General features: G+C 43.4%; 1 protein-coding gene across 1 annotated transcript in view; it reads right to left on the reverse strand.

The window, feature by feature from the left end:
• Nucleotides 1–7,928: 7,928 nt before the first annotated feature.
• The window catches only part of slit3 (slit homolog 3 (Drosophila)), a 148,755-nt gene continuing 129,469 nt past the window's right edge, over nt 7,929–27,214 (reverse strand). Inside the window, exons 24-36 of the mRNA XM_028960216.1 lie at nt 27,023–27,094; nt 26,168–26,331; nt 25,762–25,886; nt 24,757–24,854; nt 22,965–23,104; nt 21,430–21,523; nt 21,201–21,338; nt 20,251–20,491; nt 17,792–17,922; nt 11,143–11,297; nt 10,632–10,920; nt 10,197–10,402; nt 7,929–9,755 (exon numbers count right to left, since the gene is read on the reverse strand). Coding sequence (XP_028816049.1) covers nt 9,514–9,755; nt 10,197–10,402; nt 10,632–10,920; nt 11,143–11,297; nt 17,792–17,922; nt 20,251–20,491; nt 21,201–21,338; nt 21,430–21,523; nt 22,965–23,104; nt 24,757–24,854; nt 25,762–25,886; nt 26,168–26,331; nt 27,023–27,094 — 2,095 coding nt within the window. The 3' untranslated portion in view covers nt 7,929–9,513. The remainder of the gene's footprint in view (nt 9,756–10,196; nt 10,403–10,631; nt 10,921–11,142; nt 11,298–17,791; nt 17,923–20,250; nt 20,492–21,200; nt 21,339–21,429; nt 21,524–22,964; nt 23,105–24,756; nt 24,855–25,761; nt 25,887–26,167; nt 26,332–27,022; nt 27,095–27,214) is intronic.

A 27,214-nucleotide genomic window follows, 5' to 3' on the forward strand; every position in this document is an offset into this window, starting at 1 on the left:
TGTTCGTTTGTCCAGACACTATTCATTTACTATAGATTACTATTGCTGACTTGTTTTTTTGATAGTAGTCATAAGTGGCCATGTTTTTGGACATACTCCAGCTCAATATTGGACAATGGGTGTCTGAGAATTTTATAATGCCCAGGTAGACCCAGCAAAGTTTAACAACTGCCCTAAATTAAGTTAAAAATAGTAACATGTTAAATACCCACAGTCCTCTTGTTGTTGTGTGATCTATTTGATCTTATTTATATTGTCAAGATGCCAGGAAAGAATCTGAAGTCCTTTTGAAGAGTTTTGGCAAGAAATCAGAGTAAAGGCTGCATAATCTAGTGGTTTTGCTTGTAATGTTCCTTGCTTGTAAAATCTTGATACTCCTGACCATATCTGAACACACTGCGACTCTCATTTCCTCTTTAAATGGGAGGCTGAGTTCAAAGTGTGATTGTTTAATAGCTGATGAGCATAGAACCTTCAAGGACGCATTTCAACTACAGTCTTCTCCCCTTTCATCAGCTTGAAAGCAGGCAGTTGTACAGTAAAGGTTTTGTACACAAAGTGATCTGTGGTACGCACCTCGAGTCTGAGGTCGTGGCCCAGTTTTGTTGCTTGAAAACCGGCTGCGTTTGGCTTCATGTTCATATCCACTGTTTTAGCACTGCTCTATTTCAAAGCATTCTTCTGTAGCTTCTGGCTGAGATATCTGATTCAAGGAACCGAGGAACTCTCTGACCAACTAGACTTTAAAAAGGGAAAAGGAGCTTGGTAAGATTTTTGGTCTCCCGCTGTGCTTGATTCTGCTTTGTGACAAGACACCATCTTTCACCCCCCACCCCTTTAAAGAGAAGTTTTTCTGGCCTCTCTGTTCACTGGCCTGTGTCACTGGGTAGTGTGCTGCGACTGCTGGGCGTGTTGGTGCGGAGAGCAGCAGATGGTTGAAGGTGGAGGTGGGATGAGTGGCTGTCACCGCAGACAAGCTGCAGGCCGTAGCTGTGATGCTCAGCGAAGCAAAAGCATTTAACCAAAGAAGAACTGAGAGCAAGCTAAACAGATAAAGGCTCACAGGGTTCTTACAGTTCCACATGATAAATCGCTATATCTTGTGTGTCGAGTGCCTATGTGGAGGCAACTGAACTACTCTGGACCACTCAAGGTGAAAGTGGTTCCAGGATCGTATCAAATTTAGTCCATAGATATCATTTTTTCCTCACTAGACTACAGTATAAATACAGTGTACAACTACAGGCTGAAATTATGGGTCCACTTTTGGATAATTGCTTGCAGAATGACATGAAAATTATGGCATTACCAGAAAAGCTGGTTTAAGGACTCATCAATGTCAGAGGCTCACGTCAATGCCCCCTAAGAGAAGTCAAAGTACTCCATGACAGAAGGTGGTGGGACGTCTTACTAAACACCTGCCTTGTGCAGAACAGAACCTGACGCGTGCCGCCCGGAGGATTATTATTCTCCGCTGTGATGTGCGCTGGGAGGAGGAAGCTGTGGTTAATTCATGTATTATTTTGCCACACTGCACCAGAGCGGACTAAATAAAAGGAAACAACAACCAGAGACACTGGCGTTTTTCTTGTATCACTATTATTTTTCATTATATTATATTTTTGAGAGGATGTACAAAGGAAAGCTGGAGATGGGGATGTAAAATGCAAAGTTGAGGGCTGATATTGTGCTTGTGAAGATAACATCATTTCTACTTGTTCAACTTTATTGACAGACAAAGTGATGTGGAAATAATTTTAATGCCCTAATGAAAACATTGGATATGATTATGAAACGATTTGAAAAAGAAATATAAGTGGCTGTCTGAGGCTGTGTAATGTTACAACATACACTGTAAGTACAATTGGATCTATATATGAGTTCTTTTTGCACCTTTTTGAACAGGTATAGATGTTAATGTACTATAGCAACTGACAGGCTTTGTGGCTAAATAGTGTGTTAGTAAAGACAATTTCTCTGTAAAACCAATCTGTTTAATGTTTGTTTTACATTTTTTGGAAAAATGATAGCAAATTGTTTCATTTTTCACAAAACCTGACAGTGAGCTCAAACTTCTGCCCTGTAGATTATATATGCATGTATGTAGCTTCTGAAAAATGTACATATATATATATATTTGTAATATTTAGTTACTTAAAATAATGCTTGCAAATGATTTATTTAAAGTTGTGCTATCATGATAGAGCTATAAAATCCATCTGCTTTCCAGAACTGATTTTTCCATCAACATGCAATCTTAAGGCACCTCTAGAGGGCATCACTTCATGATGTCACCAGGAAGAAGATAATTACAGCTGTTGAAAGTTGGTGTGAGCCTGGCAGGGGGGCCGGAGAGGCATCTGTATGAGGAAGGACCTCCTCTTCCTCACTGGAAGTGGTGGTCCAGCAGGAGAGCATGAGCTGTCACCAGCCTGACAGGGGAACATCAGCATTGATGGAGCCCCCCGTGGATGAATGCCACTTTGGAAGCAAGGCCATGAGGACTAATTTCCCACAATTCCTTCTGCGATATCAATCATCCTTTTCAGCCCCTCCCCCCGTTCAGACATTGGGTGACAGAGGCAAGCACAAAAATAAGGCCAACAACTGTAAGGCTATTTCAATTTCTGGAATCTTCAATGTGCACACATGTGCATTTTCTTGGTACACACACACACACACACACACACACACACACACACATTTGAAACATTAAAGCAGAGCAGCATGAATTTTGACTCATTCAAATGACATTGGAGTTGATAAAATGACACCACAGGCACAGACAGGTTGGCGAGCCTGGGTCTGTCTGACACGTCACATGGTGTCCTGGCTCGGGCCCGTTGCACCAGTTGGGCACCATCTGCCTCTCACCCGCGCCCTGGTTGGTGCCAGCTGTGTGGTGGGAACTGGCTTTTCACACGGCGCTGCACTCTATGCCAGTGTCATCGTTCCCACAAGCTGTATCACTAAGCTCTTCTTCATAGTCATTCAACGCACACACGGTTGATAACAAGGGGTGGAGCATAGAGTCAACAATGTCAAATAGAGAACTTAAGCCACTTTGCCATTTTGTTGGTACTTGTTCTTGGTATTTGTACTCTCCGTAAACTTGTAAACTTCAGTTAAAAGAACTTATATCTTGTTTCATGTGAGATAGCTGCTCAAGTGAAAACATGAACAGAAAACATAAGGAAGCTCCTAGAGTCATGGGTTGGGTCTCAATTTGGCGGGTGGATCCTTTTCAAATTCAAATTTTATTTGTCACATACACAGTCATACACGGTATAATATGCAGTGAAATGCTTTTTGCGACTGCTACAGACCACAGTATTGCAAATGTTACACGTATACAATGAAGACCAATATGCAAATATTGCAAACATAACCAAATATTACACTTTTACGTCTTTAACATAAAATATGTGTAACAGGTAGGCAAAAGGTGTGCAAATGAGTGAAAGAAAATGTATTAAAAAAAAGAGCAGTAAAGTAAAAAGATTTTGTGCAAAGTGATTTTGTGCAAAGAGTCAAGAGTGAGTGAAAGTGCTTTTGAAGATCTCAGAAGGACATAAAGAAATAAAACAGTCTAGCAAAGGATAATTTTTCATCACCCACAAGGGTCCAGCGGATACTTTGGTAAAGGTAGGATGCATTTCTTTGGCCGCATTTGAAAAAGACTCACAGAACCCTGTGTGTTCAGATTTCACATGCAGCTCAGAAGAATGGCTGCCCCAAATTCAGACGTACGCATATATTATCTTAACAGCTTGTATTTATTAGCAGTAGTAAAATACCTATGGGGAAAACGAAGAATATTTCTGCTGAATTTAAGAACACCCTTTTTCCTTTTTCCTTGCTCCCGTTAAGGGTAGCCACAACAGATCAACTGCTGTCATGGTCACTGTTCCACCACCAGGCCACCAGAGGGCGCTACAAAACAAATGCGACCCCAGCAAACCAGAAGGAATCTATGAGGCCCAGCACAAACACTATTAAAGGATAACAACAACAACAACAACAAATTGCGAACTCATACACTGACTTGTTCTCGTTTCACGTAAGCCTTCCATGAACAGATCTTGCTACACATCGTTTACCCTTTTTGACCTAACACCGAGATTATATTATCTCTGTTGGCATCGTTTTGGAACCCGATGTTTTTGACCACTTCTTCTGTCCCTGATCTTGATTCTCGGCTCGCCTCCGAAATCCCATCCAACCCTGAAGAACCCCATGACCGTCGACAACATCTACGTACTGCTGCTTTCCTGTACCAGTACTCTGAAGTTAGTGCCACGTTTGACTGCTCGCAAATCCGACCGATCTGGGTGAGAAGCCGCAGCCCCCACCACCGCTCATCTGACCTGGCCACCCGCCTTGGACTCCCCACGCGTCTTTGTGGGCCGTCATGGGCCTGGAGGGTCAGTCTTTAGGATCGGGACAAGTTCTGTTTTAAACCGAACCTCTGCTCCTGCAACGGAACCTGCCCATGAAGCTACGGTAATGCTCTCTGTGACAACCCGCATGACCCCATTGTAGTGACTTCCCATGGCTTTCTGCCCATGAACCCCACATTCAGTGGAACAGGGGTCATCAGGGGTTCATTTTTTCTCGGCTCTGGCTACCACACCACCCTAGAAAAATGGTTCCCCAACCCACGTCGCAGAAGGACCCGTTCCGGCTGTTAACCTCGGACTCCAGCAATTCCACCAGACCTAGGCTCTCGACCACTGGAAGTCCATGAAATTGCAAGCAGATCAAGAACATCAGCCGGCCCTCATCTTCTACCCCAGGGATTGAGTGTGGGTCTTCATGTACTGGGAGGGATACGGTCTTGGCTACCCCGCCGTGACATCCTTGACCAAGCCCTGACCCAAGACTTTCATGACTCACATCCATCTGCACCAGGCCTGTCCGTCGCCAGACCTAGAAGTGTCCTGTGACTAGGTCCTGTCATGGTCACCATTCCACCACCGGGCCACTTTCAACCACTTCTTCCATCCCCGACCTTGATTCTCATTTTGCCTCTGGAATCCCATCCGACCCGAAGAACCCAAAGCCTGTTGACCACGTCTACATCCTGTTGCTTCCCAGTACCAGTTCTTTGAGGTTAGTGTGCTGTGTCCGACTGCTTGCATCTCCGACCCCTCCGGAGAAGCCACAACCCCCACCGTCGCTCAGGCCTTGTTCCCGGCGTCTCTCCGCTCACCGCCACCGCACCCACCCAGTCACAAGAGCTTTGACCAGAGACTGAGACGCCAGCCGCTAGTGCGTCCCAAGATGCCCATTCTGAGAACCGCTCATTTGGCAAGATGGCCTTCCTGATGCAAACCTCCCCATTTACCGAAATTTACCGGCTTGGGACCGACACCAAGAATTATACTGTCAGTTTCATTGTCTGGATTGCAGAATTTAATGGGGATAAATAAGATATAAAAAAATTTGTAGTGCAGTGTGAGACAATGTGTGCTTTTGTGGAAAAATAGTGTGGTTTCTCAGGACTTCCAGGAAAACATCAGGATCAGCTCCAAAACCTGCGATAAGATCTTGTTCTCCATCATATTCAGGTCCAAAGCCCTTTTCTTAAAAACAAAAAAAAAAAAAACAAAAAAAAAACTGAGCTTTGTAATTCGGTGATCAGAGAAACGGCGGCCTGCCTTGGAAGAGGTCAATGGCCTAAAAAGGTTGACCACACGCCTGGCCTTCTGCAGGGGTCTGGATGGGTGTGTCGGAAAAAAAAAACAACCAAAAGAAAAAAAACAAAAAAGAAATCGAAGGCCGAGGAGCACCGAGCAGGGCTTGTAAATGGATTTGGACGGCGGAACCTGTAATTTTTTTTTTTTTTTTTTTTGGAACCTGTGAGTCACGCGGGTGGGTCTCCGGCGCGTGGGTGTGACGAGAGTGGATTTTTAATGGGTTCGAATGAATCCGAATGGTCCACAGGGAGGGAGGGAGGGAGAGGGCTTTTAGCCTCTCCTTAATTAACGAGCGTGTTAATCCGCCGGGCCATTTCCTGCTCGCCTGGAATCTCATTTCCGGCCGAGCGCCTGACCGCTTTAAATCGATTAAGCGGCGACCTCCACAGTCGCTGTGAGCGAAAAAAACGACAACGTCTAAAAACTCGATCATTTTGAAACAGGCTGCGCCCTCGGTCCAGAGGTGAACGTGCGACTCCTTGCGACAACGCAATTAACACAAATGAGAGGTGTCCCATCGGTCGTCGCTGCAGGAGATTTGGATAAATGTCACCATCTGTTGGCCGGCCGAGGTACTGCAGAACTGGCGAATTAGTCGCACACAAATCAAATAATACAAGTGAAAATGTGATTTTTTTTTTCTTTTCTAATTCTAGAAATTGTAACGAGCGGTTTTGAATGCTGGTGTATCTGTACATACACTGCCGGTTCGGATGCACCTACTCTGTGATGGTTATGGAAACTTAAGAAAGAGATCATTTTGAAGATTCAACATATTTATAATTTTTTTGTAGAAGGAGAAAGCAAAGTATGTTTGATGAATCTGTTTTTTTCAGAGTTGCTTCTTTTATATTCATTACTGTTTGTTCACTGTCATCATAAGTGGCTCATTAACAGTGAATGATAAAAAAAAAAAGTGTTTAGCATAAACCTTCAGGAATTTACATTTACAACATTTATCAGACGCCCTTATCCAGAGCGACTTGCAATCAGTAGTTACAAGGACAGTCCCCCCTGGAGACACTCGGGGTTAAGTGTCTTGCTCAGGGACACAGTGGTAGTAAGTGGGATTTGAACCTGGGTCTTCTGGTTCATAGCGAGTGTGTTATTCACCAGGCTACTACCACCCATAGTGAAACCAGACTTGTTTGTCTATTTTAAGGTGGTGGAGAGAAGCCAAGGGTGTAAAATGCTGCCATCACAGCAAAAACTCCCTGATTTGGAGAGGCTCAAATGTTCAGTTTTAAAATTATTATATATTTTTTGTTTATTGCATAACCTCAACTTTGTAGTTTCATAGTGCTGTGTTTTCCTGCAGTTTTGCTCTATAAAGTAAAGACCAAGTAGTGGACTTCAGCAGGAGGCGGCATAGCGACAGTGAGCCCTTCAACATCAGTGGGACTTCAGCGGGGGGGCAGTGGTGGCCTAGCGGTTAAGGAAGCGGCCCCGTAATCAGAAGGTTGCCGGTTCGAATCCCGATCTGCCAAGGTGCCAAGGTGCCACCGTCCCCACACACTGCTCCCCAGGCGCCTGTCATGGCTGCCCAACTGCTCACTCAGGGTGATGGGTTAAATGCAGAGGACAAATGTGACAATCACTTCACTTTCACTTTGGAGAGAGTGAGCAGTTTCACGTTAAAACCGCTGACGAAGTGGGGGGGAAGCATCATAACACAGAATATTACCTCAGGATCTGCATGGTAGAACACTCCTGCTGGACATCTCTACCATCTCTGCAACACATTTGCGCCAGGACCAGAGCCATCAGGTTTACCACAGAAACATCCTCAGCATCAGCCGGTTTCAGCTTCTGAGAAGCATCGTGGCCAGGACTGTGAGACGCGGGAGGAGTTTCTGTCCTCAGGCCATAAGGCTTCAACCAGGACTTGCCACCGCAACTCACATCCTGACTATGCATGTGACAAATAAGCTGAACTTGAATTGAGGTTCAATTAAATATTTTTCAGGCACAAAACAGATTGTTCGTTCCTTCCTCCTTCCTAAATGTGTGTTTGCTTATATTGTTGATTGGTTCATGTATAAGCACGTATATCGCTTATATGTTTTAATGGGTGATTTTATGAGTGTTTTTACTATGAAAGCCATAAAATGTTTTATTCTCTGTTATGAACTGCAGATGAAGCATGAATGAAATAATATAGAGCACACAAAAATGAGAAAAGATGCATGAAATGGATCAGACAGAAATGAAGATTCCGCACTCGTGATATTTGTTAGAAACCACTCTATTCTTGTTAGCTCTTTTTTTTCTGTTTACAATTCATTGTCCTGGGCAACTTCTCATCAGTCCAATCACATTGGAATTTACATTATCATCAAATTATCAGTTTTTTTTTTTTATCAAGGTAAAATCACATAATAGTTTGTGTTCTTCAACATTCAAATTTCAGCTGACCACAGATGTGAGCCAAAAGCCGTGCACTTTACATCGGACAGACAATAACAGAGCGTAGTTTTTCATTCATATAAAATGCAGTTCACAGTTACGTTAAGACTGAATATAGCTATTGCATAAGTCTGTGGTTTATTAAAAGAAAAACACTTTCAGGGCAGTCTAGTAATAGCTTAACGCATTACAAATTAGTCCATGAATTGTTTTCGTGAAAGATTACAATGCAAAATTGCGAATAAGGCAACGTTACAGACAGCATTGTAGATTCAGGGCCTGACGTTAACATGTAACATGGAGTTCATTTACAAAATCATAGTAATAATGATAAGCAGTCAGTAACCTTAATTGCAAGTGTTTTAATATAAGGACATTATTAAAGTGATCCCCTAATGAAATTCTTAATGATTTTGTCTTAAATGAACTTTAAAAACATGAACCCTTTCCAGCTTTGGTTGTCAGGTTGTTTTAATACAACACTGAACACCCATAAATTCATATTTGAAGGCGCTGATGATTATTCTTCTGTTTGAACTCGGTGGTGTTGAATGAGCGTGGATATACGGGCCGTGCATTTTTACCCTGACAGCTCCATTAAGAGGCACAGGCGGGATTATATTCTGTATGTTGTAAACACATCAGGACAACGAATATGAAGTAAACAATACAGTAATTACTGGCATAAAATACCCATGTTTAATAACGTTAGTGGTGGACGGTTATGGCGAAAGCAGTCCTTTCCATCCAGGGCACGGCTGTACGGTACAGTCACGCTTTCTGAAGCAGTGCATCCTGGGAAATCCTGCATCCCCAGTTTCCGACACTGGAGAGAAGCTGATGGCTGGAGTTGTTTTTGACACCTTTCCTTTACTGGTGATGGAAATAATGATTTAAAAAAAAAAAGCTTGGTGTTGCACAGACCCAGGGGTGTCCGGTGTGGCCTGGTTCTGTGGGTCACTCTGGGTGAGAGAGGGCGGCCATTTCTCGGTTTCGGTCCAAATGCAACATGGTTTTTACTCCTCAGTGCTTGGCACAGTCCACTCAAAAATCTCCAAAAATCTCCCCACCCACCCCCTCGGCAAATATAGAGACATGCAATACAACAGCAAAATTAATCCTCGAGTTAAGGTTACACATTTATATAGATTTACACACATATATAATTTCATATATTTTCAGGAATGTTAATGTGTTTCTGCTGGTGTGCTTTCCCCGTGTGTTTCTCTGCTGCTTTTTATAATATACATGATACGAATAATCATGTGGCACAATAAACATATTAAAAGTATTTCAGTCTCTTTTTTAAAAATCCCATAATAAAAATAAGTTCTATTTATTTTACAATATATTTTCTTTTTGCTCGTAGGCAGGTTCCTTATGACTCTCCACCCTATGCGGAGTAGCGCTACACCGGACACTTCGTGCAGCCGCACTCCACAGCCGTCTCCAGCTCCTCGGAGAAGGACGTCCCGTCAGAGCACTTGAACGTGACTTTCCTCCGGCGGCTCTTGGTTGGGGCGCAGCACAGGCTGCCATGGCAGGCGCGTGGACACTCCACCCGCTGGACCTTACTGGTGGAGGTGCAGATCTTGTTGCCAAGGTGACGTTTTAGCTGCTCGCGAAACTGTTCGCCTTGACAGGTTAATACTGGAGAAACAGGAAATGATCATCAGTAATGCCAATGAACTTTTAATATGCTTAAAAGATGTGTAGCTGCATTTTATTAGTTACGTTTCAAAAGGATTGCAATGTGAAATGTTTCTATTTATATGTAATGTTCTGAATTGGATACTGGACAATTTAGAGTCAGCAATTCACCTAGTGTACATATATGGGCAGTGGGAGGAAACCGTAGTACCCGGAGAAAACCCATGCAGATGGGGAGAGCATGTAAACTCCAAACACACAATGCCAGAGCTGAGATTCAAACTCACAACTTTGGAGACAATAATCTATAATTTAACTGCTAATAATATGACTTGGGATTCATAAATTCAGAAATGTGTTGCATTTACGTCATGCTGCCTATCTGCCTATTTGTTCAAATTTTAACTTGGATCAAATGTAAGAAATCTGTTTGGTACTGACCTGTTTGACAGGTGGGGCCGGTGTAGCCCTGCTGGCATTGGCACACAGGCTCTCCGTTGTCCAACACCCTGCATTCTCCGTGTCCACAGTGCTGCCCTCTGCAGGCTGGTGGCTCCACCCGCCTGTCACAGAACTGTCCCATGAAGCCCTCAACACACTGGCAGCTGTAGGACGAACCCTTGGGCACACAGTGGCCGTGGACACACCTGGAAAGGGAAAAGGTCAGTTCCGCATCCACATGGGTTAATGGTTAACTGCATATTAAAATACTATAGTTCTGAACCAACTTAGGTTATTATTTATTTTATGATAATGAGTAATCAGTACAAATTGAAGACAAATTTGGCTTTATATCAACTGGCATGAAAAGTAAAAGTAATAATTATATTTGAATTATTTTTGAAGCTCTGCATAAAATGAACCACACCCATGTACCTGCTGCCCTGGCAGGGGCTGGGGGAGGTCTTTTGTTCGCAGAAGGCACCACTCTGGCCTGGGGGGCACTCGCAGCTCACCCCCGTCTCTCCGTCCTGTTTGCAGGTCCCTGGAGCACAGACGCTGCAGGAGTGGCAGCCAGGCAGGACGCCGTCTGGCCCCCGCGGAGAGCCACCAAGGTCCTGCAGCTCCCCATTCACCTGCACGTTCTGAATGCAACCATTAAATGACTGTGAGGGTCGATCGGGACCTGGGCGCAGGCCAGAAGCACCGATCAGTGCAGGTACTCCTATAAACGAACAAACACACACACAGAGTCAGTCTGTATTCACATACAGCATATATGAACAGAGAAATACATTTTCAGTTGTGTAGCGGTCAAAGTACTTTTTTTTTTTTTTTTTACTTCTCATTAACCAGGAACAAAGTGTACATAATGGTCAGTACTAACACCCAGTTGCAGTGAAAAAAAGTTCTGAAGGTTGACCCAAATTCATACTGAAGTACTCACCACCAACAAAGAGCTGTGTGTTGTGGTCAAGTGTGGGCTGGCGTGGAAGCTTCCCCAGACTCTTGGGGGTCCCCATGTCCACCACGAGACTGAGGGTGTGGTTCTGAATGAGCAGCTCCACCGTGTGGAAGAGACCATCGTTCACGGACTCCACGCTGCACAGGAAGCAGATTATACATGTTGTGTTATTGTTGTTGACATTTTTATTCAAAAGAAGCAAGAAGGGCACAGAGCTGGGCAGAGTCAGGTTTGAATAAACTATGGTAGTTTTGTGTGGTGTGGTTGATAATACTATAATTTTCATTTTTCACAACGAAATGTGTCCTCTGCTTTTAACCATCAACAACAAAATCACATACAGTATGTCTCAATGGGCATCACCCTTGGTGAGCAGTGGGCATCCATGAAAGGCGCCCGGGGAGCAGTGCGTGGGGACGGTGTTTGGCGGATCGGGATTCGAACCCACAACCTTCTACGGGGCCACTGCCTTAACTGCTAGGCCACCACTGTCCATAAGACTACAAGCTCCACTCCTGTAGCTTGAATTACTGCTTGCCAGTGAAATCACAAAACATGTCAGACCGATCACAGCATCTTTTATTTCAGCTCTGATTTTACATTTTCAGTGAACTGTACAATATCGCAATATGTACAGTGTCACAATATATTGTGATATAATCATATCATGACCTATGTATCATAAAACGTATCATGGGATCCTTGTAAATACACACCCCTATTATTGAATATGTAAATATTTTGTAAATATTATTATCCTGCTATATACGGATGCATGCCAAATGCTGAGAGTCGTGATTCACTAAATCCAGTGAATGTGCTTCATAAATAATAAGATAAGATAAGATAAACCTTTATTAGTCCCACAAGTGGGAAATTGCACAATAATAGACACTGTTCACAAATAATTTGGATAATTTTTTCCATCAAAAGTTTTTTTCCATTGCTAGAACAACATCTGTTTCTAATTCTAACTGTCAGACAACTAATTCTCCCCTCATTAATTGTGAAATTGCCAGCTTAATGTTCCCACACAAACACATACTGCTGTCTCTAAAAAGATATAGAAAAGACCCCCCTGCCTTGTAAGAGTGATTTAGCATTTAGACAATTATATTTCAACAAATATGTATTTGAGCACAGAAGGATGATTTATATTACTATTACTAGGCTGCTTATTACTCTTTTTAGGAGGCGGGTTCATTTGAACTCTACAGTTCCCACACTATCGACTGCAAAGCCAGCAGAGCTGATGGCTCTTGGATAATTTTGTTTCGACTCATGGTGACAATGGGGCTAGTCTTCAGGGTCACAACCCCTAGTCTATGACCTCTCCAAAACCCAAGGACCCCTTGCTGTGAGGGGACAAGCAAGGTCACACCAGCACATTGTGTTCTCAGCTCCAGTCAGTAGCTTATTCCTGGAGGGATGACAGGGAATTACAGACGGCTAGAGACAGTGGTTTGGCAGTGGTTGGGCGAGGAAGACAAAGGCAAAGAAGAGAGGTCTAGTTCTCCCTTTTTACCCCAGCAGAGGGGAGAGAGAGAGAGAAAAAAATACTGCACCCACCAGCCCCAAATAAACCAGTCAGAAGGTGACTGGATCCAAGCACAGCAGTGTGTCCAGGCCTCACTCCACTCACTTCCACATTACCAGACAAATGAGGTGTCAGGTCTGGTGGCTACCTGCCCACGGCAGCTCATGCCCGACCCTTACCCTTCAAAACAGAGATGCTATGTGTACCATCACTTCCAATTTGGATGTGTCCACTAATGTCCACTAATTATAATTTGCACACATTTATTTGTTGTTTTAGCTTGAATTATGACTATTACTATTATTGTTTGTTTTTGTTGTTTTTAGTGTTAGTGTTTACCTCTGTTTTTTTTTTTTTTACTTTTATTTTCAGAACAGAACTTAAACAAGGAGTCCTGAACATTCTGAACATCATTAACATATTAATCAGTAAGCTGCAGAGACCTTTAGTCTCTTTCTCTTTACATATAATGGAATTTAAAAAATATTTAACCCAATATTAATTCAATAAATATTTAACAGTTTCTTTGTTGTTTTATCAAAACTGTGTGCACATTGGTGCATAGTCTATATTTGTGTTTTTGCATAGTACTGTATCTGTGTGTGTATACAAAACATACTTTCTGTATTAAGCTTCACAAAGAATTCCTACTCCTGAATATGTAGAGACACAGTCAGTGCCCGTGCATCATCACCAGTGAACTGTACATGCATACATGTTTGGAAGTGAAGTGACCTTGTAATACACAGCACAGCACACGGTGCACACAACAATGGTCCCTGGTGGTCTAGTGTTAGGGTTCGATACGGTTCAAAGATCTTTGGGGCAGTGGTGGCCCCTAACGGATAAGGAAGCGGCCCTGTAATCAGAAGGTTGCAGGTTCGAATCCCGAGACGCCAAGGTGCCACTGAGTAAAGCACCGTCCCCACACACTGCTCCCCGGGCGCCTGTCATGGCTGCCCACTGCTCACCAAGGGTGATGGTTAAAAGCAGAGGACACATTTCGTTGTGTCACTGTGTGCTGTGCTGCAGTGTATCACAATGACCATCACTTCACTTTTCACTTTAAACAATGCACATGACAGGCACCCGGGAGCAGTGTGTGGGGACGATGCTTTGCTCCGTGGCACCTCACCCGCTGCTCTGCTCATTGTAGACTTTGGTGTTAGTTTACAGAAAATGTAAGGATTCTGTGTGTTCTGTTTCTCTCTTTTCTGACGCATATATAGTTTAAGACCCACAATCACCCAACTTGGCTGCTCCGGCCCCATGGAGGGCTTGGCTACACAAAGAGTCGCCACAGACACAAGTGTGGTTTGCATTACAGGCCCTGTAATCCAATTCCATTACGTCCCCTGCCGTCCGCGCGCTACATAAATACCAGAGTGGAAGCCCCATCCTTATTGCTGTTTAATAACATTTCCCTCCAGCGTCGCTGCTTTCCGACTGTCGTCTCTAATAACCACCGTTCCCAGAGCCCACATCCTTGCTGAGCGGGCTGGTGAGGGCACGGGCAGAGCGTTTAGTATTTTTGTAAATGAAATCATAGACAATAAGGTCCTAATTTTCACAGCAAGGGGCCTAAATTATGAGGAATGGGGCTGGCCGGGGATGCTGTGTGCCCATCTCAAAGCTAGGGGGCACTAGGACACTGCTTTACAACCGGTATGTGTACATAAGCAACAGCCTTCACCAACACTGGCCTTCTCCAGTATTTTGACAAGGTGAAATTTTCCAGAGCCCACCATATTTTTTCGGGAGGTGAAGGGGAAATGGGGTCTTTGATGTGCAGTTTGCCAGCGGATTACCTCAAATGAGGACGTTATGGCATTGAACGAAAACAAACAGAGCGCCATCAAACTTTTCAGTGGTTGTGTGTCACCCCGCTCTGAAGCACACACTGGGGTACGCCAATTTCCTGTCAGCCGAGAATAAAAAAAAAACAAAACTCCCCCTTAGTGAAACCACACAGTGAATGACACACACGCAGAGTTCGGGACAATTGCTGTGTGTGGACGCTGTCTCAATCAGCCGCCGCAAAGCCATATTTGCATTTCAAAATTCAATTACTCAGCACTATCGTGTGCTGACTCCCTGTGCTGGATTAAATTGGTGCTGAACTGAAAGCTGGGCCAACATGGATTGCGGCTGTGGGCCTAATTATGGTTCTTCTGAGAGCTGGATGGCAGAGCGAGGCCTTTTATTTTGTGTACTGTTGCCTACACTAAAACGAGAGCTGATCAATAGTTCGGCACAAGCAGTCATTAAGCACAAGAATGAATAAACAGTTTGGTTGTTGTCACGGCATGGTTTAACTGAATGTCTGTTGAAACTTGAGCTTTTGACATCTATGATTAGCAGTAAAGTCACTTTATGGTGTGGCAGTGAAACCAGACAAGCTGAGCACTATTTCCAAAGCACTATAATAGACACAGTACATGCACAGTCGTAAAATAAACTGATATAAACATGAAAGGACTGCTAGTTATCTGTATGTTGGAGAGGAGGAACTAACTACCCAACCCGTTCTTTGGTGTCATTGTTTTATCCCGTACACCCCAAAGATAAATTTGAATGTTTTTATGAATTAATTTAAAGATGGGAGGGACCCAGGGTGTTGATTGACACTACTTCCTCATTCTAGATGATTTAACAACTGCCACCAAACCATACAGACACATTATCAACATTCAGCACTTTATTTCAAACACTTTTATTCAAGAATATTACATTTGCATAAACACCCCACACACTATGTCTTATTTAGTACTGCTTTTTACTGCCCAGGCCTAGAGAACCTTTCAACCAATCACAATGCAGTGTTGCTACTAACTAATGCTGCTCTGTTTATGAATGCCTGTATGTGCTAATGCTAGGAAACTGAAATCAGAATGAATGGAAGGGTCATGGTGGCTCAAAAGTTTCTGCTTGAAGCTCCATGATGTTTCAACAACCTTCACTCTGCCTGCAGAACTGCCCACGCAAAGCCCATAAACCCATAAAAAGACGAGCCTGGCATTGGCCAAATGGCACATCATTAATGCTCAGCGTGAGCGCCCTGCATTCATCTCGCCTTAATGACGCATTAGCCCCACTGTGGAGGTCTTTCCTCAGCCCTCTTTATTCTATTTCTCCCCTTTCTCTGCTCCACCTCTCCCTCCCAGCACATTTTTGCACCCCTCTTCCTGAATTGGGATTACAGTGTGAGGGAGGATGATGCCCTTCATCCTTAATAAGCTCTTATATCCTTTACGGGTCCCTGAAGGCTAATCAGTCTCCATCCATCTCCTCGTAACTTCTGAGGTCTAGATGTCTTTTTTTTTTTTTTTTTACTTTTTACTTTTCTCATTGACCCAGCTCCTCAGCTCCTCATCCTTCCTGTAAGAACCATTATAAGATGAATTTTATGCCTCTACAGATGAAGGGGAGGGTAACTTGGTGGATAAAGGACGTGCAGACAGGTGGTGGAAACACACACACACACACAGTCTCATGGCAGCTTTACGACCCAGTTGTCCATTTGAAGTTGAGCCCCTGCAGTGAGCTTGTGAAGCAGGGAATACAGCAGGACCGCAGCAGCACAGAAACCCGAGCCAATTTCTCAAGGTCACCCACCAGCCTCAAACACCGCGCTAAACTCGCGTGACTCACGCAACACATCCACGTCCGGGTTTTCACACTTTGAGCTGCTTAACAACCCAGGCAGGGGACTGGAGATGGGCTTTCTGGGATCCTCCTAAAAGGCTGTTTTTGCGATTAAACCAGATAAGCAATGGGGGAAAAAATTTTTATTTCTTTCCTTTTATTTCTCCTCATCTGGCTGCTGCGGTTGTGAGATAGAGCAATCGATTTCCTCCCATTGCCCCTGGCAAGAGTTAAGAGTCCCCTCTGAGCTGGAGTCAAGAGACAACGTCTGGATCAATAATAACAAATCTGCCAGCACCGCCCATGTGAGTTCGTTCAGCTGGGGGGGGCTCAGGCAGGCCCGCGTGGGTCGGGTCACCGGCACCTTCCTCCCACCCCTCAGTGCAGGGCCACTCTGGGCTAAAAGCTAATCACTATCTGAACGGTAGTTAATTTGATAATTGGACCAATTATGTACATTTTCCCAATGGGGAAGGGTTAGATTTGAATGTGGTACTAATAAGCATGTGGTTGAGTGTATGTGGCAGTAGAGAGGTTTCTTTTAACTGTTAATTCAAATTAGACCTCATCACCTGCAGCATTTTGTGAGATTTTAGACTTATTTATTTCACCTCTGATTCATTGTAATCAGTTGTATTCAGGTGATCCCATTCAATAACATTACATAAATGTATGGGCTATACTACATTATACAGTTAATATTAGCGGCAACATATAATTTTATAATCTAGTTAGTCACAGTACTGTCCCAAGTTTAATATGATTGCATATGCCACTTTAGAAACCTGTGACTAGTGGTTACCCACTAGTCTACTACCACCCTAAATGAATAAATCAATAAAATTAGACCAAATGCATTACTACATGATAAATAAATAATGTAACAGGTCATTTCTACTGAGAGTGTTCATGTGTGTGCATGTGTGTTTTAAGTAGCTTGAAGTGTGACCATGTGCTGATATACACATAGGTCATGTAAACTTGTTGATGGGGTGTTTTATGGTGTGTGAAAGGCAGCAGGGATTCCACAAACACAGAACCCACCATGGGAACAGGGGCAGGTGGGATTAGGCAGATGTGCCTTTGCCCACAGCGTTAGTGGAGGAGGGATGGGAGTCAGGCCTGCTTTGATAATCCAGAACAGGGGAAGGAATGTGTCTGTGTTTATCTGAGGGCTGTATGAGTCTCTGTTCTTGTGCCATACAACAGTAAGCAGAAAGGTTTATGTAGATAATACTTGCACAAAATGAAAAAATATTTATCTTAACTAATAGATTGGAAAACAATTTGAGTGTGAACTCTGTTTCATTATATGTTTGTGGCATTCATAATAAACTATATTAGAGTACATTTTTGAAAACTATTTTGCCAATAAAATGACAAGCAACAGAATTAATTATGGTTAATTTACTATAACTTATTGATGAGTGTGTTTATGTGTCTCCTCACCTGTAAACAGTAGTGGGCGGGTACTTGGCAATGTCGTAGATGAGGCGGATGTGTCCCTGGTATAGCTCCAGAGCCAGCGGATCGTGGTCCTCTTTGTACAGCAGGATACCGTTGTCTTTATCAGTGGCCATCTGCAGAGACAGGGTCAGCATTCATGCATTTAACTCAATATGAATAACTTAAAAGGAATATCATGGTAACAATAAAGGTAATAAATGAATGAGAAGAATGCAAATATGGCATACTGTATATGGCATATATTTGCATATACATGGCAAATATGGTTGTTATATTATAAATAAATGTGGTTGGCAAATGTCTAATAATAAATATTGGACAACATTTACATTTACAGCATTTATCAGACGCCCTTATCCAGAGCGACTTACAATCAGTAGTTACAGGGACAGTCCCCCCCTGGAGCAACTTAGGGTTAAGTGTCTTGCTCAGGGACACAATGGTAGTAAGTGGGATTTGAACCTGGGTCTCCTGGTTCACAGACGAGTGTCTTACCCACTAGGCTACTACCACCCTTTCCCACCAAATTACATGTACAATCAAACATTTGTGCCAATATCAGTTTCATGCATGAAAATGGGCATCTAATATTGTAAATGTTTTTTGCAAAAAAAAGTAATTGTCAGGTATACAAGGCAGGAAAATGATGGCTGCAAACACACAACTCTCAAAAGAAGGGTTTTACTAGACTAATAGACGTGAACACACGAAACATGGAGTAAAGTGTCAATTGGAATAAAGAAAATGGGGCACAGCAAGGATAAATGTATACTTATAATGAACTAGGGACCGGAGTACTGGCAAATGTCTGAAATGTGATAGTAATGCACAGTTAAGCAAAGTGCCTTATTTTGAAGCATTGTTGTGAACTAGTATTGCTAACAATGGCTTTATTGTTTTTCCTGAACACATTCAGCTTGAGTGTGATGCATTCTTGACTGTGACTTAAATGACAACAATCAAGTGGAGGAGAATCCATAGGGCCACACTTCTCATTACTGCAAGCGTTGCAAGTTACTTGATGGATTCAACCCCAAATTGTTCAAAATAGTTGCCCACACTTTTTGATATGTCTTTGTATGACACCATGACATAATGTACTGTACTTAAACTGGTCCCTTGACACATATTCTTAACAAGTTATTTTCTGCCCAAAAAATTAAACTGAGACTGAGCCAATCTTGCAACACCACGCACAGCAAATTAAGCATCCTTTTAAAGAGCACAGCACTCCCATTTCCTAATTGTAATTCGGCTCTGTGGTTTGAACTCATGCCCTGACTGCATTCATCTATGTAGATGCAATGATTTTACCCACCCCAAGTCAGTGCCCCGGCTTCTGCCAGCAATAAAGAACTAGGACCGTGCTATTTTTATTCTTCCTTTTTAATTAACATTAAGCTGCCCTAATGAGGAGATGGGCTCATTTGTAGCTGCGGCGCGGTCCAGCGGTGACGCAGGAAATGATTGCGCTGATAACGGCCGGCTCGTCCAGCCACATTAGCATAAGCAACATCCTCCCGAGACGCATAATTCATGTGGGGTGGACAAAAGGTGACATTCTATTAATGTCAGCCTGTCTGAGGAGCCACTTTACAAAAGAAGGCAGTCGACAGCAGCCCAGGAGCACGCGCTCTGCTGCATTGATGTGTGGTGATTATCAGCCAGGCAGACGATTGTGTAGTAGTCTGCAATCAGGATACATATTGTCATTGAGCTCTACATGGTAAAAGAATTGTGATAGTTGCCTAAATGATTACACAAAAGCCTGTAAAGCTTGAGCAAGAAGAAAGAAGCACTGGGGCAAATGATCTTAAAAGCCCACTTTTGTTTACAGTTTGCAATCTGAGCATAATACAGATATATTTATTGCTAACTAAACAGAATAATGATTTCTTAATGATCAAGTGTTAATGTTTTTTGTTGCATTGGTAATGCAGCGAGAGCATGAAAGTGGACTCCAAAATGCATCTCCTCCAGATCATCTGCTGTATTCCCTGCTTCATTTCATGTCTTTACCTTTCACAACATGACAAATTGGTGGATGAGAGTAAAGGTTTATGGAAAAAAAAAACCTTTCTGGGATGACAGAGAAATCTTAATTTCCAAATTGATATTTGTAATGTGCTGTTAAATATCAAATGTGACTGAACAGACTTTATTTATAAATAAAAGTTTATTTATTAGTTTCTTATGAAAAGACTCTCATACTCTGCCTTTTTTGTGTGTTTTGGTTGATTTGCATTGGTCATTTTTGAACTGGCTGTGTCTATGAAAATGAATGGCCGCATGGTTAGATAATCACCTGTCAAACCTTCGATAATCTTTATGCTAATTCACCTAATTTAACTCAGTTTACGGAACTCGAGGTAATAGTAGTAGTCTTCTACTACTGATGGCATATGATGATATAGATCCTCAGAACTTATTCACTCTCCTACCTGTAGAGCAATGTGGACAGAGGGCTGGATCTTGTCGTTGGGCAGCTCCACGTACACTTCCTTGCCCAGGAAGTGGGCGGTGGCCATTTTGTGGCACTTGTTTCCGGTGAAGCCCGGCAGGCAGCGACACACCGGCTCCCCATTTGCTAAAACACACTGAGCACCATTCTGGCAATCATAGTCATCACATGGACTTGTCTGCAGGAGGATCATTGGTGGTGGGTTCTCACAGAAGAGGCCGCTGTGGTGGAAAAACAGGGCAGAATTATGCAGAGTAATTATGTGCATTCACTGTTTGCATCACATTCTAATGAACAAATAATAAACAACTCTGTTCAATATTGTTATGATGTCACATGTCATTGTACCACACTTCCATCTGCAGTCAGTTGTTGGCATGGTTGCTAAGCAACATCCGCCAACAGCCAGGTTGGCCGCCCACTTTATGTTGTGATGGTGCAAAGGTATTTAAAGAGGTTTGCTTCAATATAGTCCTAGAATCCCTCTCAGCCAATCACAGTGCTTCGTCAGCACTAACTGCAGTATAATAATAGATCAACACATGGTCTTTATCTCATAGTCTCAGTCTCTCCCTAGACAAGACAAGCAGGAGGGCAACAGATACTGTCTGTCAAGCTCTCTGCTGGCAACAACTGCAGACTCTAACTCAGTTCCATAATTAGCCACACAGAGACTCATCAGCCATGTCATTCAGACAACAGGCCGTTTTTATATATATATATATATATATATATATATATATATATATATATATATATACACACACACACACACACACACACACACACACACACACACACACACACACACACACACACACAAAAACTGCACCATCTGGATCTGTGTGAGAGTGTGTGGGTGCGCAACTACTGATGTGACAACGTAGAAAGCATTGTGCCCACATTGCGTCGTGTATATGCATTATTTACCTGAACCCCGTTTTGCAGACGCAGGTGTAGCCGTTGATGGCATCTACACACTCAGCTCCATGCTGGCACTTGTTTTCCAGGCAATCGTTGAAGTCCTGCTCACAGTGTTGGCCCACATAGCCTGGCAAACACTCGCACCTGATGCAAAAACACATGGGGGGTTTACTGATAGTGGTGCAAAAAGTGAATTTCCACACAACTGTCTTGACCTCTGACCACAGGTACTAACCTATAGCCCTTGGAAAGCGGGACACACTTGGAGTCGTGCTGGCAGGGGTCAAAGCCTTGAAGGCAGGGATCGATCACCTCCTCACACAGGTCACCTGCAAGCACAATGGAAAAGCCATTTTGTTTCACGGTGGTTGTGTCAGCATTGCAATGGTGAACTTCTTCGTCGGGTTGGGGGGTGGGTCACGGGGTGAACCGTTAAAGGGAAGTAAAAATATTTGTTTTAAAAGCCCTAATTGCCGGGTGAGCCTGCACACTTCCCTTGGAGCTGGGTTTCTGTATGGGAGCACCAGTCGCGCCATTGGGGCTATATGAGTTCGCATCTGCCTGCCTGCTGCCACACACACACACACACACACACACACACACACAGTCTGGCAAGGCCTAAAATTAGGCCCGCTGCGGTAATGACAGACCTCAGTGGGGAGCAGCCGCTCCCACACCTCCCCATCCTACCCATATTTCATCACTCTCCCTTTTAAATGACCGGAGAGGAGAGATAAGCCTGGTAAAGCTGGAGGGGTGAGTAACAGGAGTAAAAACACCCCAGGAGGAGGGGGGGTCAGTGGTCTCCTGTGCCCAGAAAATGCTGTGTCAGTGTCTGCATCAGGCTCTGTCCTCTCCACCAACCCGGGCTCGCAGTCTCTGTTTCCGACGTGTCGGCAAAGCTGCCCTTCACCATGTGCCAGAGCAGGAAAAGCTTAGCTGCCTCTGAGACGAACTACAGTGCGGCTATTGTGAAAGGCTGAAAAAAGCCAAGGTGCTAAAATACAACTGGCACTTGACACCTGCCGCCTGGACAGCAGGTGGGCACTTCAGTTCAGCACTAAAGGTTCCCTGTACAAGAGCCTCAGGACCAAAGGCAGAGTAAGCAAATAAGATATCTAGATGTTTGTGAAGGGAGTGCAGTTTCAATAAATCAATAAATAGGTCATTCACCTATTTCATGTATATAACATTTCTCACGTATTTAGTTAATATGAGTACATATGCATTCATTTTAATTGAATTGGGGTGGTAGTAGCCTAGTGGGTAAGAAACTCGCCTGTGAACCAGAAGACCCAGGTTCAAATCCCACTTACTACCATTGTGTCCCTGAGCAAGACACTTAACACTTAAGTTGCTCCAGGGGGGGACTGTCCCTGTAACTACTGATTGTAAGTCACTCTGGATAAGGGCGTCTGATAAATGCTGTAAATGTAAATGTAAATTTTACTGCCCAAACGTGCTACAAGCCATTATGGCTATAACATTCCTGTGCTAGACTAGGACAAGCACATTTGCTCACATTCGTGTTCTGTGTGTTCCTACTATTTCACCATTTCCCTGCAAAACTAACTAATTTAATTACGAGGTGAATTTGTGGTGGGCACATTTTTCGTGGGAGTGAATTTTTGTAGTAACACAAGGTGGTTCAAAATAGCGAGATGCACGCTAATCTCTTCATTAGTTTGAGCTGCATCGTATCGCCATCATGTGAAGGCACACAAAACGTCAGCTGTCAGCAAAAGAGCGAATGTTGGTGCAGATTTGTACCTCTGTAGTTGGTTGCGCAGACACAGGTGTAGTTGTTGATGCCATCCACACAGGTGGAGTTGTGTTCACAGTCATTGTCTTCACAGTCGTCCAGATTAATCTCACAATGCTGGCCCTCAAAACCGGCAGGGCATACACAGCTGAGAGAGAGAGAGAGAGAGAGAGAGAGAAAGTGGAATTAATTTGTCATTGTAATAAATATCTTTATTTCCATTCTGCCATCTGTTTTATGGTTTTTACCCCATTTTGGTATTTTTATTATAGCTTTTCACATCCAGTTCTGATATTACTTTCCACCTCTTTGTAATTGTAGGTAATATTTTCATAACATCATTTCCCTTCATGCTTTGGCTGCAGATTTTGCTGGGCAGCAGAAGGGCTAAAAGAGAGAGGCTGATGAAGACGAAGATTATGGATACAGGCAGAAAGCAGTGGTCTCCAGCGTTGGATTACTCAAATTACTTTAATTACTCAAATTACTTTATGTTGAAAGAGAACCAGTCTCTCACTCACTCACTTTTTATAACCGATTAGACCTACTCAGGGAAGCCCATCCTGAGATACTGGGCACAGGGCAGGGACTCAGCCAACCGCAGAGCACACACACATTCACACATATTGATGAATCAGCTCATTATAAAGATGTTTATTTCGTTATTACAAAGTAATAGTTAATTGAACAATTGAAAAAAGTTGGTTCAGGGAACCTAATGAAACCACTATAGAGCTAAAATCATAGTGAATTTATCTGCTGCTGGGTTATTATTCAGGTACATTTCATATGAATATTATGTAAGTAGATTACAATAATAGGCTGGTGGGTTTTGTTTTGAACAGTAACAGACTTGTGCTTTGTATTCAAAATTTCATCAGATTCCAGGAAAGAAAATGTATCCCAGTGTAATCGGGAGCTTTGGTTAAACAGAAACCCACTGAACGACAGAGGGCAGCGTTTCTGAACTAGTCCTAACCCTGCACCTGTCACCATTCTTGATTCATAACAACATATTTCTTGATTCATCAATTACATTTGTAAATCCTGAGGACCCCTTTGCCATCATGCTAGTGACTAAGGCCCACGTTTGGCCCTTAGTGATAGCACACACTGGATGCCAGTCAGTTGCTGAAGGCAAACAAGATAGAAAATTACAGCCAAACAATATAATATGCACAATATCTTTACAAAACTATTTATCGGTTTGTCATTTTGTGCATTTGGTTGTTTTCAATCATCTTCCTTATTTAAATTAATTAATTTATTGTTTTGTTATAAAGTTCTGGCTTTCACACATTTTTGATGTAAATTAAGGTTTTTGCTTGAACTGTTTTTTTCACCCTCCCTTCGCACAGCCACCTTCAAATGTTTGACAAACGTTTGATAATGCCTCAAAGCTATGGTACAGCCAGCAGCATTTATCTCACCCAGTCGCCCACAGGGCAGCCACGCCTGCAGCGGCCATAGTGCCAGCAGCAGCCAAGTCGGGGTGGGGAGCTGGCATATACATCAAACGCAAAGGCCACCAGAACATCTGCTGGTGGAGCGGTAGCAAATAGAATAAAAGTGAAATTCAATATGCCCCGGAGAGTGGTTTCATTACGTCCCTGTAATGCCAAGTGGAACACCGTTTTGGGAAAACGATTGCTGGTGATTCATAGCGAAGGGTGAATCGGCACTGACTGCACATTCAACTCCCAACATTTTGTAATAGTAGACATGGGAACAAATGGGATTTCACACTGTGTAGAAAGTAAATTCAACCATAACCCCGCAGGTGTGGGTGAGCCAGTTTACCTGAACTGGCCTTCTTGTCCCGGCACCAGATGACATGTTCCTCCATTTGTGCATGGCAGGCTCACACAGGCATTAAGGGCGATCTCACAGTTACGGCCCTAAAAGGACAGACAGAAGAATAAATATAATCTTTCTTGCCACAGACCAACAAGTCATATTCATGCACAAAGTAAGATTTAGAAATATTACTTTGAACAATTTGTGACACAGTCAAAACCCACCTGACTTGCTTTGTCTCTACAAATATGTTTTAAGTGAAAGTGATTGTTTTTGTCAATGTCATACACAGCGGAGCACAGCACACAGCGCACTCAATGAATTCTCTGCATTAAATCCATTACCATGTGAGCAGTGGGCAGCTTTGAAAGGGAGCAGTGTTTGGGTACATTACCTTGCTTCCTTACCCACTGGGCCTCCATTGCATGAATACAAGAGGAGCTGTCAGTGGTGCTGATTCCTGCTTTTTTCTTTTTTTTAGAGGGTTAAATGAGTCTAAGCCCTTACACACACTCACAAACATTTTGTGTTCAATAACACACAGAATAATCCTCAGGCGCAAGGACCCACCCACCCTCAGTCACACACCTCCTGACCTTGGGAGTGGAGTTTTTAATTAAAAAGGAAGGCCCATTGGTTTTGTGTGTGTAGGGCAGGAGGTTAAGCTCTTATCTGCTTTTCAGGCGCAATGCTGACAGAAATCCTATAATCAAACAAAGGCCAAATGATTGTGCTCAGCAGTCCTGGTCTCTCCCTCTCTTGTTCATGCATAAACACACACTGACTAACTGGCCGCCATGCATTGCACATCAGTGGCACTGATATAAGCGGTTAGGATTCCTGCAGCATCCTGTCGATGTGTGTACTGAGGCTGCATGCTCGATTTATGGTTGACCTTTAGTGGTCCTTAAATAATTACAGGCAGAATAATCGATTGTTAAAGTGCTACAGTATGTCATGAGAAACCCCAGGAACAGAATGAAATGCCCGTTCCACAGGTCACTTTACCTTGAAGCCAAAGGGACAGGTGCAGTGGTAGGAGCCGCTGGCGTCACTAACACACGAGCCGCCGTTCTGACATGGGCCGGTCAGACAGGGGGCACACTTGGACATGAGATTTATGTCCACTGGGCCTGGTACGAGAAAGACGTTGAGAAAGTTATGTTGATCCAGTGACTCTCCATTTTGAATTCAATCTATGCATTAAAAAATCCCTTAATCTTCCATAAAGCCCCGATAAAGCCACAGTCAGCATTAAGTAGCTGTCTTCACAGACATTTGAATGATATCTCCATTTTCATCTCTGCAAGCGATTAAGAGCAGCAACATAAAGAAGAAAAAGGACACAGGGCAGTGGAGTGGAGATAGGAGAGAAGGAGGACATGAAACAGATGAAAAGATATAGGCTATTCACCCTTGCACTGGAAGCGATTAAGGGGGGTTGTGAGCAGCAGACGGTCGGCCATGTCAGGTGGTCCGGTACAGCGGGCGATGCCGGGCTCTTTGAAACCGTCCTTGACCCACTGAGAGAGCCAGCGCAGGTCGCAGTCGCAGTACAGAGGGTTGGCGCCCAGAGCCCTAACGGAGCAAAAGGGTTCAGAGTATTTTCCATTATGCCTTTAGACAGCACTTTTTCCTCACTTTTAATTTAAATTTTTCTTCTATCACGCATAGCACTTAAACGTAGCTACATGCTTAACAGTGTCAAACAGTGCTACAGCATCTAGAAAATGAAGAAGAGGTCACATATGTTTTTTCTTTGAGATGAACTGACCGACCTTGAACTGTGCAAGTATAAACCTGCCAGTATAAACCTTTTTGCACCACAGACAAATAGCTTGGCTGATTCAAGGAGCTTTTGAGTCAATCTGAATTTTCACAATTTTCCAGGGTTTCTGGTTTGTTTAGATTCATTTTCTTATTTTGCAGTGATCTAGACGTAGATCACTGTTCAGAAAATTGTTCGGTAAACACACAGCACTCCAACTCAAACCCTTGTCTAATGAAACCGGCGGCCCTTCTCTGTCACAATAGACCCTGTGATTTGCCACAGCACTCTGAACCAAAAACTGCAGAAAGGCAAAAACAATAAGTCTTTTAGCTGCAATTAAAGAGGAATGTGTTCTTCTGCAGGGCCCATGAAGTTCAGCCGTGGAGTAGAGCACAGTATCGCTCTTTGTTGGATGTTGCCAGTCGATGTGGCACTAGAGCACCAGAGCGCTACCAGTGAGAGCCAGGTGTGAGAGGCGGGTCTCGCCCGTTCACTTACAGATGAGACAGAGACGTCAGGTGGTTGAAGGCTCCCTCTGGAATGGTGGAGAGGTCGTTTCCATGCAGTGTTCTGCAAGAGGCAGGAGAAGAAAATACAAAAAGCATTTAAACACTACTGTGCCTGAGAAGAGCTGATAGAACTGTTTAACATGCAATAACCTCCCTGTGATCCCTGAGCTCATTAAGCTCC

This window comes from Denticeps clupeoides, chromosome 18 (assembly GCF_900700375.1).
Source record: "Denticeps clupeoides chromosome 18, fDenClu1.1, whole genome shotgun sequence".
Lineage (NCBI taxonomy): Eukaryota > Metazoa > Chordata > Actinopteri > Clupeiformes > Denticipitidae > Denticeps > Denticeps clupeoides.